The sequence below is a fragment of the Morone saxatilis genome, unplaced genomic scaffold (genome assembly GCF_004916995.1).
Source record: "Morone saxatilis isolate NCDOM2014 unplaced genomic scaffold, NCSU_SB_2.0 Contig22, whole genome shotgun sequence".
Taxonomy (NCBI): domain Eukaryota; kingdom Metazoa; phylum Chordata; class Actinopteri; family Moronidae; genus Morone; species Morone saxatilis.
In genome coordinates, this window is record NW_023339785.1 from 18,606,402 (window position 1) to 18,621,215 (window position 14,814).

The 14,814-nt window shown below is 38.7% G+C and overlaps 2 protein-coding genes across 3 annotated transcripts in view; one reads left to right on the forward strand and one right to left on the reverse strand.

Annotated features, from left to right (window-relative positions):
• The window catches only part of ctnna1 (catenin (cadherin-associated protein), alpha 1), a 76,160-nt gene that overhangs the window by 22,685 nt on the left and 38,661 nt on the right, over positions 1-14,814 (forward strand). The window lies entirely within an intron of this gene.
• lrrtm2 (leucine rich repeat transmembrane neuronal 2) lies at positions 7,443-11,912 on the reverse strand. The gene is made up of 2 exons (XM_035669030.1): positions 11,184-11,912; positions 7,443-10,531 (listed from the first exon to the last, which is right to left on the reverse strand). Exons 1-2 carry the CDS (start codon positions 11,185-11,187, stop codon positions 8,889-8,891), a joined length of 1,647 nt encoding a protein of 548 aa, XP_035524923.1. The 5' UTR covers positions 11,188-11,912; the 3' UTR covers positions 7,443-8,888.

Below are 14,814 nucleotides of genomic sequence, written 5' to 3' on the forward strand. Positions count from 1 at the left end.
CAGTGAACACACCAGCTGTGTGTGTATTGTCATTACACACATAAGTGCACACTTTTTGTTTGCCTCACAAATACTGACATACAAAGGTAGCAGCCAATAATGCACAACTTTTGAGTTAGAAAAGTCTGAATAATTTGTTTTGGCACGGAAAAATGTTTCGGAAATTGTTAATATAAAAGTATTAATATAGTCACTTTAAATAAAGAGAGAGAGAGGGACAGATAACTGTGCTTTTTGTTCTACCGTCTTAGCAACATTGTAGTAATTTATTTAATTATGTCATGCACAAATAAATGCTTAATGTTATTGCACCATTTGAGTCTGATAAGCAGTTGTCCTCTAGCCAGTGCATAAATATGGTGACATATGACAAGAAAACCAGAATTAGAATCTGCTGTTTGCAGGTGTGTTTAGCCACAGAATTACATTGGCTTGAAGGTGAGAGGCTGATTTGAAGTGAATTGAGCTGTGATAAATGTGTCTCAGTGGGAGGCAAACTACATCTATGCATGTTTGAACACGTGCACACACATTCGCAGAGATAGTCAGCTGTAGCAAGTCCCTTTGTTTTCGCCAGACATGCCACTGACCTTAGCAACAGGAAATTACTGTTCACAACTCTGATATTAAATGACAAAGGCGAATAGAGATTACTATACTTTATTACATTTTTAAGCACAACAAAGACCTCATTTTAGAAAGTATGCACATTTGCTTTCCCGAATGAGTACGTTCAACACATACTCTATTAATATAACTATTTGTTAAAGCATTTAACAGTATCCATCCATCCATTATCTTCACCTTATTTCCTGTTCAGGACCCAGGGGACTAGAGCCTATTGAAGCACACATTCAGTGAGATGTAGTGTGTACACCATAGACCGGTCACCACTTTATCACAGGACTAACGTACATGAACACAGACAAACACTTTCGCACCTGCAGGTAGTAGATGTTTCCAGTTCACCTGACCTGCATGTCTTTGAACTATGGTAGAACTGAAGCACCTGGAGAAAACCCCAACGGACATGGGCAGAACATGATGAATTCACACAGAAGCACATCTACTCTTTCTTGGAAACAAGAAACAAGAAAATTCAGCCATACCCTCTACGTTGAGCCTCGCTCAGTATTCGACTCAGATAAGGAATCTGTTGTACACCAAAATCAGCAGCTAGCAGATGTGTCAGAATGGTTAGTGTAGTTAACATCTTTTATTTGTTAATATTTTTTGTTGTCTTTGTTATGAAACATGTAATATCTACTACAATGTTACCGTGTGCTCACATTGCCACATTGTTATTATGTAGTAGATAGTGGAAGTGAAAAGTCCGCTCTGTCCTGGGGGTTTCAAGTTTCTGTGCCGGTGGCATTTGCGATTGGCTTTTGAAGTACCAGATCTATGGTCTGGAGTATGTTTTGATCTCGATACTGACTTGATACTTACAGGAATGTGAAAAGACCTCTCTAATGACAACCTTTTGCTTTAATGATGTAACACATTTTGAACAATTTTCCTATAACTATAAGGACCAGTGAGTGGGATTTAGTGACATCTAGTGGTGAAGTTTGAGATTGTAACTAAACTGAACACCTCTCGTGTCTTTGTTTGATGACCTGGGGATAAGAAAGAGAAACAATGTTGGCCATGGAACTTTTGAAAAAAGCAAAAGGTCCTATCTACAGCCAGTGGTTGGTATGTCTGTTCTGGGCTAAACATGGCTGTTCAACATGGCAGACGTCTGTTGATAAAAGCTGCTCTCTCTCACTCCTTTCTGGGTTGGAGGCAGCAATAGAGGACTTGCCATCCGGAGTGCCTGCTTTGTTCTTATTTGGCTGCTTTCTAACTGAGCCAGTGCATCACAAACAGGGAATAAAAACATTGAATAAATCCAAATAATTGGTGTCTGTGGCTCTGACAGCTGACCTGAGTGAGTGAGCTACTGGCTGATGCTGTGAGTTACAGATGCCTTCAGTATGGCTGCATAAGTGATAGCAATACAGTTCTGGAATTGGCTCATTAGGTTTTGTTTTCAAATGTTTATATTTAGAAGATTGTTCGCTTAATATCTGCAATTTGTAGCATTAATATTTGAAGTTGTATCAATATGGTCTTGCTTGAAAGACTGTGAAGCTTGTAAATGTCACTTTCTATTGGTCCTTAGCTCAACAGTACTTGTATCAACACCTTTTGTATTTTCTGTAATTCTGTATAGTTTCTTAAAATTATGTATAGTGGTCTTCAAGAATAGTTTTGTGGCACGGTCTGTCGCTGACTTTGCTCTTATCCTTGATCTAAGGATAGGTGAATTTACTAATAATGTAAATAACGTAATGAAGATGTAGGTGACCAAAATGCTCTTTGTTTTCTGTATGAAGCAAGTTGCCTTCTTCTCCAAGAAGATCAACAGGAGTTAAGTCTTGTCCACAGACACTGAAAGGACTTTTAGGTTGCTTTGCTTTAAGTTGTTTTTACCCCCAAATGATAAAGTTGAGGAATTGCTTTAAATGTGTTAAGCAATAAATATATTACGGAGGTATTTGCTGATGAGAGGCCAGATCAATATGTCCTTCCTAGTAAGCATTTTCTAGATTTATTGTAGGAGTCTGAGTCCTTGAACCTGCAGACTACTGAGGCCATGCAGTCAGACTCATCGGTTTAGTGCCTCCCCCACCTGGGTACACTCTGCAGGTTAATTACTGACGCCTGCTTTCTGTAGACCTCATCAAAATAGAGCACGTAAAATTGAAGTGGTTCTTACAGTCCGATAGCCATGTCAGCCTGTATTCGTCACAATGTTCTTTCAAAACCCCAAACTGCTACATAATCGCAGTAAGTTGCATTCAGATAAAATATACATCTCAGTGAACTTGTCTTCCTGAAAATGTCTATCTTCAGCCTTAAAGGGAATTTTTTACTCTTTCTTTTTAGCACATTAGGCTTGTTATGTGGACTTTCTGATGAATTGAAAAAAGCTTGAATTGAAATTTCCTGATAGAGTTGTTGTGTTTTGGTCCCCAATCTGATCAGTCATATATATATAATATATAATAAATATAGTAATAAGTTATATATTATATATATATTATATATAATATATATAATATAACTATATAATATAAAAAATATTAAGTAAAAATGCAATGTACAGAGAAATGATTAATATAAATAATAAATTATATATCGAGAAGAAAGAAAGAAAACATTAATAAAGACAGTAAGTTTCTGATATAAGAAAAAAAATGGGATGGATAAAAACTTTTAGAGGTTTTATTATTAAAATTTTGTATACTTATATATGTATACTACTATCCTATGTGGGGGGGGGGGGGTAAACTAAATATTGCACCATAATATTTCTTAATACAACATTGTGTCTCCACAGCTAGTAATTGTCGTTGGTTGTCTGTAGAAGTAGTGCAGTGTTTGTGAACAGCACCACCAACATTGGTGATTTGTTATTGTAGAATTGTAGTGATTTGTTATTGTAGAACATGTATATATATATATATGTATGTTGTGCATTTTTGTTTAAAACAAGTTTAAAACAAGTCATAACAAAAACAAAAATAACATTAAATAAAACTTTAAAAGATTTCCTCTGATGTACATTGAACTCAGATTTTAACCAGTTTTAGTTCACTAATATTAATAGATTGTCCAATGAGCATCATGGAATCGTACATAATCTGCTCTTGGTCTTCATTAGATGTCTTAATCTATGAATTGCGTATTTTGAAAAAACATGTCACTTGGTAAAAAATATCTCAAGAGTTACTTTGACTTACCAGATAACGTGGGCACAGTCCAAATGCTATGTTGGCGAATAAAATAAACGAGGTCAGCTGGTATTGGTGGGTTGCTGAAATAGGCAATGCAATGTACAACCATCAATAATTGTATCGCAGTTCTTTGATTGACCCTCACTGATTTTCTCGGTTATCTAGCTAACTCAGTTTATCCATTGGTAAGTAGTGTTTCATACAATTCTGCTGTAAAAAATGCAGAAAGACGCCACAGTAAATGCTTGAACAGGAACTTTGTATTTCACTTCTGTGACAGTGAATACAATAAACAGTGTTTCAGTAACTTCCCACACCACAGCCAACTGGAGTAACTTAACTACCCCTTATAACATGCACTTCACTGTACTTCTTTTTGTTAAAAACATTGTAACTATATACATTTATATAATAGTGTTCTATTTACTCCACCAAGTGTGTCTTGATGGAGTAAAAGTATCCACTTGAAAACGAGATTGTTAATCTTAAGGGGTTGTTCCTAATAAAAAATTCCAATAGTAAGTGCTCATAGCCTTAAGCAAAAGTAGTAATACTACACTGTAAAAATACTCTGTTACAAGTAAAAGTCCTGCATTAAAAATGTTACCTAAATAAAACATAATAAGTACAATTGGAAAAATGTGCTTAAAAATAGGCATTAATGTAAAAGCAGTATTTTACTTTAGTTGGTTGAGGTGAAGCTGATTTTGAACTACTATGCATCAAACTGCCACTAATGATCATTTTTAGAACGTCTATAAATAGTAAGAAATGGCATCAAAGTGACACCTTCACAATGCTTGTTTTGTCCAACCAGTAGTGCAAACCTCAGAACTATTAAAAATAAATTAAAATTATTAAAGTAATTGAAAGGATTTGAAGCTGGAACTATGGCTTGTTTTAAAATAGTTGCAGGTTAATCAGATTCAGTGTGTGCCGGGTAAGATACAATTCATGCTGTGGTTAAGAAAATATCCACACCTGTATGGCAAAATACTGGATTTCTATGACATTCCTGGTGGATATCATAAAGCTTCCAGCTGCTTTTTAAAAATACTTTGAGCCTTCATAGCTCTGAAAACTGAATGGGCAATGAATGTGTTATCTCTTGCTCTGGGTAATTTTTGGTCTTACTGGGTTGCTGAGATTATTTGCTTGTCTGTATTTATTACTGCACTGACATTTGCCTCCCAATACGTTAATTTAGTAAATCAGGTTTTATTTTGCTAAAACTTTAAAATGTCAGTGAAATAAGTAAGAAAAAATATAACCAAATATAATATGGCCAGTGTCTATGTTAAATGGCCAGTTTGTCTAAGATGCTATTGTTAATATTATTCGACATTCCAGATCCTATACAAGGGAACAAAATCTTTTGTTTGCCCCCGAATTTATATAAAAACAATGTTGCCACACAACAACAAACCAGTAGAAACTGTATGTAAAATATGTAATGTGTATCTGAAGGTTGACGTGTCTGTGGAAACACTCCGAATATAGTTTTTTTCCTGCATGACAAACTCTGCTTGATTGTTCAGTACAGTCCTTTATCCAGCAGAAATGCCTAAAACATTAGCTGCTTCCATCTTCTAAAATTTGAGGATTAAATGCTTCTGTTTAAATATCTTTTAAACATTGTGGACCCTGGAAAGACGAGTTTAAAAAAAAAACAAAAAACAGTAAAATGAATGGGCTTTTATCTTATAAACTTGTTAACTACATGTTCTAATGATTATGTTGACATGCATTGATGGAAGGGAATGGGATTGGAATGAATCCCTCAACCTTAAGTGCTTGAAGTTTCTCGCACACATTACATTTGAAATTGTATCATAATTGACATATACTTTCAGGATTTTCACAATATACCGATGCATATCGACTTCATCAAGAGTTGGGTTTTGTTTGGTTTGCGCAACCAAAATGTAATGAAAGACCAAACCAAGTTATGAGCATCCATCAGTTAGCAAACACTGTAAATTATAACCATTTTATTTAAAAAATATATGTTTTGAGGGGAAAATGTTTTTTTTTTTTTCAGTTTGGCACATCTTATCCACTATACAGATATGAAATTGTACATAATACAATACAAAAGGAAAATGGGAAGAGAAAAGCATTCATTTTGCACAAAGAGGTTGGGTAAGAGAGAGGGGATTGGTTCACTTGTTTTTTTTTTTGTTTTTTTTGTTTTTTTATTTTTAGGCAGGGTGGGGACCAGGGCTAGAGGATGACAAGAGGAAACAAAAACAGTTTACAAAGAGCCAGAGTGCAAAGGGATGCATATTTCTACAAATTGTGGATTTTCAGTCACTTAGTACAACCGTAGTCTTAAACAGTGAAATGTCAAATGATTGGCAAAACTTTATAGGAATTCCACATACGCCCCCATTCTTGGTGTAATCAAAAATGAGGTGTCTCCATAATGTTTGCTGAATGACATTAAGAAATATTCAACTCAATTTTGACTTTTGAACATGCAAGACAGATTCGAAGGGCAATAGTAAAAGCAGTGCGAAGCTGGAAGAAAACAAAATTAGAAACAAAGTGGAGGTGCTTGGCTTTGGAAATTGGTATGATCAGTGAATGCAATGTTTTTTGTTAAATTCAAACGTGAAGTGTAACAATTTTTGGTTTACACAAACACTTTCTTAGAAGTTGTTGTAGGCATCCTATGAGCATGTGCACAGAGACATTGACACAAGTATCCATTTAGGAGTTTGAAGCCAATTTTTGACAGGCTCAGTAGAGAAACAAAGCCACAAATAGTACCTCCTGGTTACCTCTCTGGGCAATATCCAACAAACTGCATCCTAATTTCTCCAAACCAGATATCTTGCTATGCTATGCTATCAGAAGTGTATTGTTGTCCTAATTGCTGAACATAGCCTAAAGTTGAACTGTCAAAAAAATGCCATATATTGATTTCCTTTATGATTATTCCCTCATTCCATTATGGTTTCCAGTGTTAAAAATTTGAGAAATTGACACTCTGATTTCCAATGTAAAGGATTGTACTTCAATTATTCAGTGGTCAAAGACTGATTAGCTCATCAGTAGTGTGCATTTAAAACCCACGGTGCTGTCAGTCAGTCTTTATTTTTCCATTATCTACTACCTTTACTTGGCCTGAAAGATTGGTTGATTTTAATAAAAACATTATCCCATAGTTGCCCCCTCTCCATCGTCCCATCAATTCCTCTCAATCCCTCTCTCTTTCACCCTGCCCCCACCACCAAACTGAACACAAAGAAGTGCGGAGCTGCGGCAGCAGCTTTAGTCTGATGCTAATGCACATCCTCTCCCTGCTGCATACAAATGTCTCCTGACCCAGGCTTGCTGTTTGCTTATCACTGGATCTCCATTTGCTTTCAGGGTATTGACCGCAGTTTAACTTGACACTTGTGACTGCTAACCAAGGAACTGTTATAATATTTATTACTGACTGTAACCCCGTTTTTAAGACTGCAAATGACAACTCTGTATCCCTAACAAGAGCAATGTCTTAAAGTACGAGGTTCAATGATGTTTTTGTGTGGTGCAGAGGATGATTTTGCTAGAACTATTTCTGAGTGGCTGAACAAGCTAAATGTTGCTGGATCACTGGTGTGGGTGACAGAATATTAGATTCTTTTTGCCTCGCCTTAATTGGTTCAATCTTGAGCCTGTCAGTCCTGATTAGTGTGTAAGCAGTAAAGAGCCTGGGCTACTGGGAAAGGTTTTATTTTCAGAATGAAATGCTCTCCTGTCTGGCATTTGCGCTGTTCATTACCCTTCTTCTTGCTACCCTCACACTAGCTCGTCTGTGTATTGATCCTGGTATATAATGGCAAATCAGCAAACTGTACTTACTAGGTTAAGCTGCTGGAAATATTATGGTCACAGTGTGAATGGCATTTGGGGGCTAGAGAATCCATGTACAGGTCATTGTACATTTGAAGGGTCTAATAATTTTGTTCTTGATGTCCAAGCTGAGGAAGACATCTATGTGGTTTTGCTAAGCAGTGCAGTATATTTAAGATTAACCACAGATAAACAATGCTTAGTGTTTCCCACAGGTTGAGAATTTATTTATGGTGTTTGGCCCTCGTGGGTGGGAGCTCTAACATCCAACAACTTGAGTCAGCTGCAAACAGCATTGCATTTACGTGCTATGGTCTGATTAAAGAGGTCATTTTTTCAATATATATATATATATAAATGAACATAAATTCACTCTCTTGGCAGTTAGTACACACTTTTAGTTGCATTTCCACACAGAAGAAATTTCCAGAAATCCAAATTTCCCAAAACAGAAAAAACAATCCCTTTTTTGCTAAGGAAAGGACAGCTGTTTTTGGGTTGGGCTGCCCAAATAAATTCTGTAAACAGGAGTCACCCAGTGTTTTGATCTGATGGAAGGCTGTAGACTTTCCTAGTTGACTAATGTCTGATTTGGTAAAAGTAATATCATTAGTGTATACTGAACAGAATTTCAGGGTTTTTCTCTCCTCAACCGAGGATTTATTCTTAGTTGTAACATCATAACAATAATGACATTTATTTTTATTTATAATTCAGAGTTAGATTTTGGTCTTAGTGGCCATAGTTGAAAACAATGAAACATTCTGATAATTGATCCAGTTAATTTGCCCCAGTGATTAAGTGATTGGCTTACACTGCCTGTGGTGCAGATAGAAACATGATTTCAAATATTTACTTTTTAAAAGAAATAAGACATAAATCACATTTCTCCACTTAATGTATTCCGTTAGCAGAGGGCCATTTGGCTAAATATTTTCTCTGTGCTGCAGAATATAGAGACAATGTGGAGACAAATCTCACAGTTTACAATTTTCTTGTTTAAAATGATTGCCCCTGCCTGATATGAACAACCTTGCATTCATAGAAAAATAAATTTGTGACTATCTCTACATCATCCCTAAACTGTCATGTCCAACCCCTGTCATTGTTGCATTCATCATTTCTCACATATTCTCAAATCTCACTTGTAGAAATTATGCTTTTTACATAAACTGGAGGGGAAAAAAAGCAAAAAAGCAAACCCTGTATCATCTGAAATGGTCAAATGGCAAACCATATGCTCTAGGAATAAATAAGAGTTCATACTTCACACTCTTTGTAAGGCAGTTGCTGACACTTGCACTGCCCATAGCCATTGATGATCACGAGTGCCCCTTCTTCATGGCTGGGCTCATACTCATTATAGGGTACCTGTGTAGCTAGATCTGCCATAGGCTGCCGCTGCTGGGTCCTCATCTGTCTGCGGTTCTGAATAGCCGAACAGTGGCGTATCCGGCGCAGGGTGGGAGGGCAGCACTTCCGTGAGATATACACAACGAAAATGATGAAAAAGAATGAAAATAGAAGGGCCATAGTTCCAATGATAACCCTATGAGTCATAACAGTGTTGTCCATTGCCGTTTCGTCATCCGTTACAGCTGCCTCTTCAAATGTAGCAGTAGTTGCTTGAGCAGTGCGTGGTGTTTGTGTTGTGGTTGTTGTGGTAGTGACTGTGGTAAAGCTCCCAAAATCCTCTGCATAGTCCTGCGTGGGGGTCGGCTGCATAATTCCAAACAAGGAGCTTGTTATCTCTGCAGCTATAGTAGCGTCTGTGGTTGTACTAATGGTCTGAACAACAGGCGCTGAAAAATTCTGGCAAAGCTGGAATCCATAAACAGCATCAAGTATCTCCTCACCTTGGGCATATTCAGGACTATGGCAGAGAATGGAATGTTCCCACCTTCCCTTAAAGGTGCTTAGCCAAGTGGCCAGAGAGCAAATCCTTTTGGTACATTCCCAAAGGTTGCTAGACAGCCCAATGGTACCCAGAGACTGCCACATATCCATGACTTGAGGATCCAGACTGCTTAGTTTGTTGTTATCCAGCAGCAAAATCTTTAAATTTGGCAGCGTTTGAAACACATCAGGTGTCAGGACACGAATTTCATTTCCTGTGAGGTCCAGCTTCTCTAAAGTGGTCCAGGTCCACTCCATGCCACATGTTAGGTTGCTGATCTTATTCCACTGCAGATATAGAAACTGGAGGGCAACAAGGCGAGGGAAATGGGCCAAGTTGATCTTGGTCAGCTGATTGTGCTCCAAGTGGAGCTCTTTAAGCTTAATGAGCCCAGCAAATCCATTCCGAGCCAGGCTCCGTAGGCGGTTGCTGCTCAGGCCCAGATATTCCAGGCTGCGGCAGTCCCAGAATGCCCGAACAGGTGTGGTGCGAAGTAAATTGGAGCGGAGGTGGAGTATCTGGAGCTTCCTTAGTCCATGAAACAGCTCTGGTTCCAATGCAGTCATCTGATTGAAGGACAGGTCCAGTATCTGGAGATTGATGAGGTGGATGAAGGTTGTGTTGGGCAACTTGGTGATACGATTGGAACTCAGATTGAGGTCCTTCAGCTTGTAGAGACCTTGAAAGGCATCCTCTTGTACTGTGGTAATCTGGTTGTGGTCTAGATGTAGCCAGGTGAGCTGGCTGAAGCCGTAGAATTGATCAGGACTGAGCTCAGTGATGCTATTGTGGCGTAGGGACAGCCCCAGGGCCCCCTTGTCCACACCATCTGGGGGTGCCTGAAGCCCCTGGGTGTCGCAGTAGAACTGCAGGTCCTCACAGCGGCATTTTTGAGGGCAGGTTGTGCACGATGCAGGAGGCAGCAGGCACACTAGGAGCATGCTGATCACACACAGACACAGAGCCGCTGGTGCAGGTCCCACCAATGGCCACCTTGAATGGAAACCTGGGTGGGTTCAAAGATAAGAAAATGAACTGTGGGGCGGGAAAGCTTATCTCTGCAGAGCACTTATTACTAATTCATGGTGACGATTGTGCTTTTTGTGTATGCTCTCGTTCTTTCCCATGCATATATCGGTTAAGATATTTTACATTGACAACTTTCACTCTGTATATAAACATGATTTCTTTGAGCTTAGGTTTAATAGAGATGTCCTTTATTTAGGCATCTAATGATCAGTGACATACATGAGCTGGAGTTTGTTTCCACTCCCCTGCTGTTTATATTTAGCCTATTTTGGGCTCATTTTGGGCTTAAATTCAGATTTTCTGCTGAATATTGTCATTCATTTACCAATCATTACTGTATGTTTTTTCATTTTTGAGCAGCTCAAATATGGTGTGAGCCTTTGAATTCTTAGCTTTTTAAACAGTTTTTTCTAAAGTCTTCCTAATCACTTAAGAGCTCTGCTATACAATACAAATGGTATTTAAAATGAGTATATGCCCTACGCGTGTGTCGTGTGGTGAAGAAGGAAAAATGAAGGACAATTGCAGTAAATAGACTACGCTGAAGAGCTTTTAGTCCCTAGCCTCCCTCGCTCTTACTTGTATTCCCTATTCATGTCCAGACCTGCCATATAAAGGGGCTAACTTACCCATTCTTTTGTGCACATCGGAGGCTGCATTCAACTGTCCTTTTCCGCAGACTCTTGGAGCAACCAGATGGAAGAAAAATCCAAAGGGAAAAAACCCTTTTGAGTAAGCACAAAAGGAATCAGCCTCTTTGGAAATAAAGCAATTCTGAGCCCACCCAATTGAAACAAAATAAGAAATTCCATGTCACAAGATGATGTTTATTCCTGTTATTTTGCTTAGAGTCCTTTTTAAAATCCAAGCTCAAAGAGAGGGTTGAATCTTTTCCTTCATCCCACAAATCCTTGAAATAAATATTTATATCTTTTTTTTAAGTTGATCAGTTGCATCCAGAGCGACTCCGGTGAACAGATCCCCCCTCCTCTCCTTTTTTTCTTTTTTTCTTTTTTTTACCCTTTTGTTTCCCTTCCACCGCAATGATGTCAGCTCAGATGGTTAATTGAAGATCAAGCGTTCCTCTTTCATGGCTGTGGTCTTCCAACCCTAACTTGTTGATGGCAGCCAGGGATCCTGCTTCCACTGCCGGCTCAGTCTCAGCATAGCCTCTGCAGAGCTGTGAGCGGAGCCCTCGTCTGCTAGCTGAGACGCAGGGAGAGAGAAAAAAGCAGAGCAGGGAGTCGGGGATGTTATTCTGTGCGTTTTGTTGCAGCCACTCACTGCTACAGAGTGGTGGCAGCCTGGCGTCGATCATCACTACTGTTTCTCTCTCTCTCTTTTTCTCTCCCACACTCACAAACACCCTCTCACTCTCTTGCTCAGTCACTTGCTCTCTGCCTCATACACACTGCTTGTGCACCTCAGTCTTCCTCCACCTCCCTCTCGAATCCCCCCTTCCCTCCCACTGGCTCGTCACCATCAGAATATTGATATCTTGAACGTGTTGCGGCAGCTTGCTGTTGAAATTAACCACAGCTGTAAATCTCAGCCTCGCCTTGCTGCTGTTCTGCATGCACTATGTATGAATGTATATCAGAGACATAAACAAAATAACACAACAAAGCAAAATAGAGTTTGTAACGTGTGGCTCTAGACAACATAAACATCAGCATGGGTGAGCAAAGGTGTGCTGCATTGCCATATCTCTGTGCAGGAGCAAGTATGCTATAGCAATGGTAACATTGAGTGTCTGGCTTATATTCATAATTTACATATCCTGAGTGCAGTGCTTTAATTTTTGAGCACTGGCATGTGATGTATGGCCAGCTGCTCTGAAGTTTAATTAGGTTACCTTTTAACATGTAATTGACAGGGCCGGGATGCTTGTTTGATCGTGTGAACCACAAGGTGATATCAAAGTAACTAAATTGCTGTTAACATGATTTTTTTTTTTTTTTTTAACATTGAGCAAATGGATTTGATTAATGGTTTTGTCGAAAGAAGCAGGCTATATTTCAGAACCATTTCGAGTGCTTACCAGAATGTGATGTCTGTAGTTGTATGAAAAATGCAGACTTTTCCTTGTGACCAATGTGGGTGGAGATGGATGTTGGGGTAATTGCAATGAACCAGATTTGAAGCAGCCATAAACAAGGTACAAGAGACAGTTTGAAGCTTTTTTTCGTTAACTTTGTCAACCTTGTATTTCACTTAAGTGTCTTTTACTTAAACATGACCTCAGATTGCTGGAACCCGCCACAACCCTCTGATTTTTAATATTTATAAATACTATTTTTAATGTATTGCTTCCTTACCTTTCCTATTACCTTACTGTGAAGTAATTTAATATGAATTCTAACTGTTGTTGCCCCTTTTTAAAAACAATAAATTGTAATCTACTGTAAAGCAGTAGATGAATATATTTTTGTATAATTTGTACGAAAAGCTTTATAATGATTATTACCTAATGTATACTCCTTCATTTATTTTATTACATAATTCTCCGGTCTTAAGACAACACATGTATCTGGCTGTGGTTATCCAGGTCACTTGACCAGCACTCTGCTGCTGTTCTCCAAATGTTTTGTGGTAGACTATATCTCCTGCTGGGACTCTTCTGCAGGATGTGAAAGTGGGAAACATGGAGATAAAATGCTTAAATCTCAAGGGGCATGGTGGATATTTCCTGTATTTGATGTGTGCTAGCTTTCCATTTGGAGTTCATGATGTTTAAAAAGCTATTTTAAAGGAAAAAGTGGGAAAAAATGACTGGGCGTCCAATTAAGTGAACTTGCTGACATATCAAAAAACAATATTGTAGAACTCTGTGATCATTTGATACTTGGAGCATACTTTATTTCCATTGAATTTTTCCGTAATCCAGCGGACTAGTGGTTTTGTAGAAAAGGGATGTTCCTAAATCTGTCCTAAAGGAGATGGATAGAGACTCACTTGAGTATCATAAAAGATGCCGCAGAGAAACTGCCTCCATAATAAGCACCTGAAGAAGTGCTTTAGAACCCTCTGGCGTGGAAATGAAATATAGGCTAGGCGTGAATGAAATGGGATTGAGAGAGTAGGGGCACAGCAGATTAAAGCCCTACCGCACCACTGCATCCAGCCGGCACAAAATCACAGGGGATTAGTGCAGTTGGAGCTTCCTGGCCCCTAACTATGTAAACAACCCCCCCAATGGGCAAAGGGCAGTGGGGGGTGGGGCAGGTCAATGCCACCACCGTCCATGGTGTTATGTCGCAGTTGATTTGAGCATTACAAGGGGGATGAACAGCCCAGTGTCCAACTGGTTCTTTGCCTTTTCTCTGTTGCCCTTTCCTGTTCATTTAATTTTGCTCTAATTTTGTTATTCTCCAGTATCTGTCCCTCTATCTCTGTTTCTCACTCACTTGTTCTCCCTCTCCATCTATCCATCCTTCCAGAAGGTTTTTAGGTTTTCCTTATTTTCACTTGAGTGGTTTGCAGAATGTGACTGAACATCTCTGTGCTCTCAGTGGGGACTGGTGGTTAGGGCTTTGAACACTGCGTAGCACTTAGCTGTGTGACTGCTGCCAGTGGTGTTGCCATATTACTGTACATAATTTACACAGTCATGTATAGTGAATTGTAACCTTTTAATCAACAACATTTGTCATTGAAGATGAGAAAAAATACACATGTGGAGGAAGAGATTATTTTCGGTGTACTTAAGTAATCAGCGATTAACATTTTTACAGCTGCAACAATAGACCATATACATTTGAATACATATTTCTTTCTCTTAGTTGTGTACCCCCCCCCCCAGGGTGTAGTGTTGTTGATGGAGAGAGCAGAGCTTTTTGAAAATGCTGACATGATTGTCAACGTTTCCCAAACGTGGTCTAAGTGCTTTTGCTTAGCAACAATGTTAGGAAATCTACTCTTTCACACAAGCCAAGCCAGTCCTTGCTCTGTTGAGCAGTGTTTCTAGGGTTTTACAATTGGGAGCCATATCTAATGGGGGGGAAAAAAGGAAAATGCCCTAAAAACAGTTCTATTTGTCACTTACCCTTATGTGAGTGGTTAAAGATTTAGACCTGCCAATACTATGTCCAGTTCTCTTATTTCTACATGTTTGACATCTCAATAGCTGTGCATTAAGAAACTAAAGCCTGTTGTCACTTACCCTTAATGTGAGTGGTTAAAGATTTAGACCTGGCCAAATACTAATGTCCAGTTCTCTTATTTCTACATGTGACATTCAATAGTGTCATTAAGAACTAA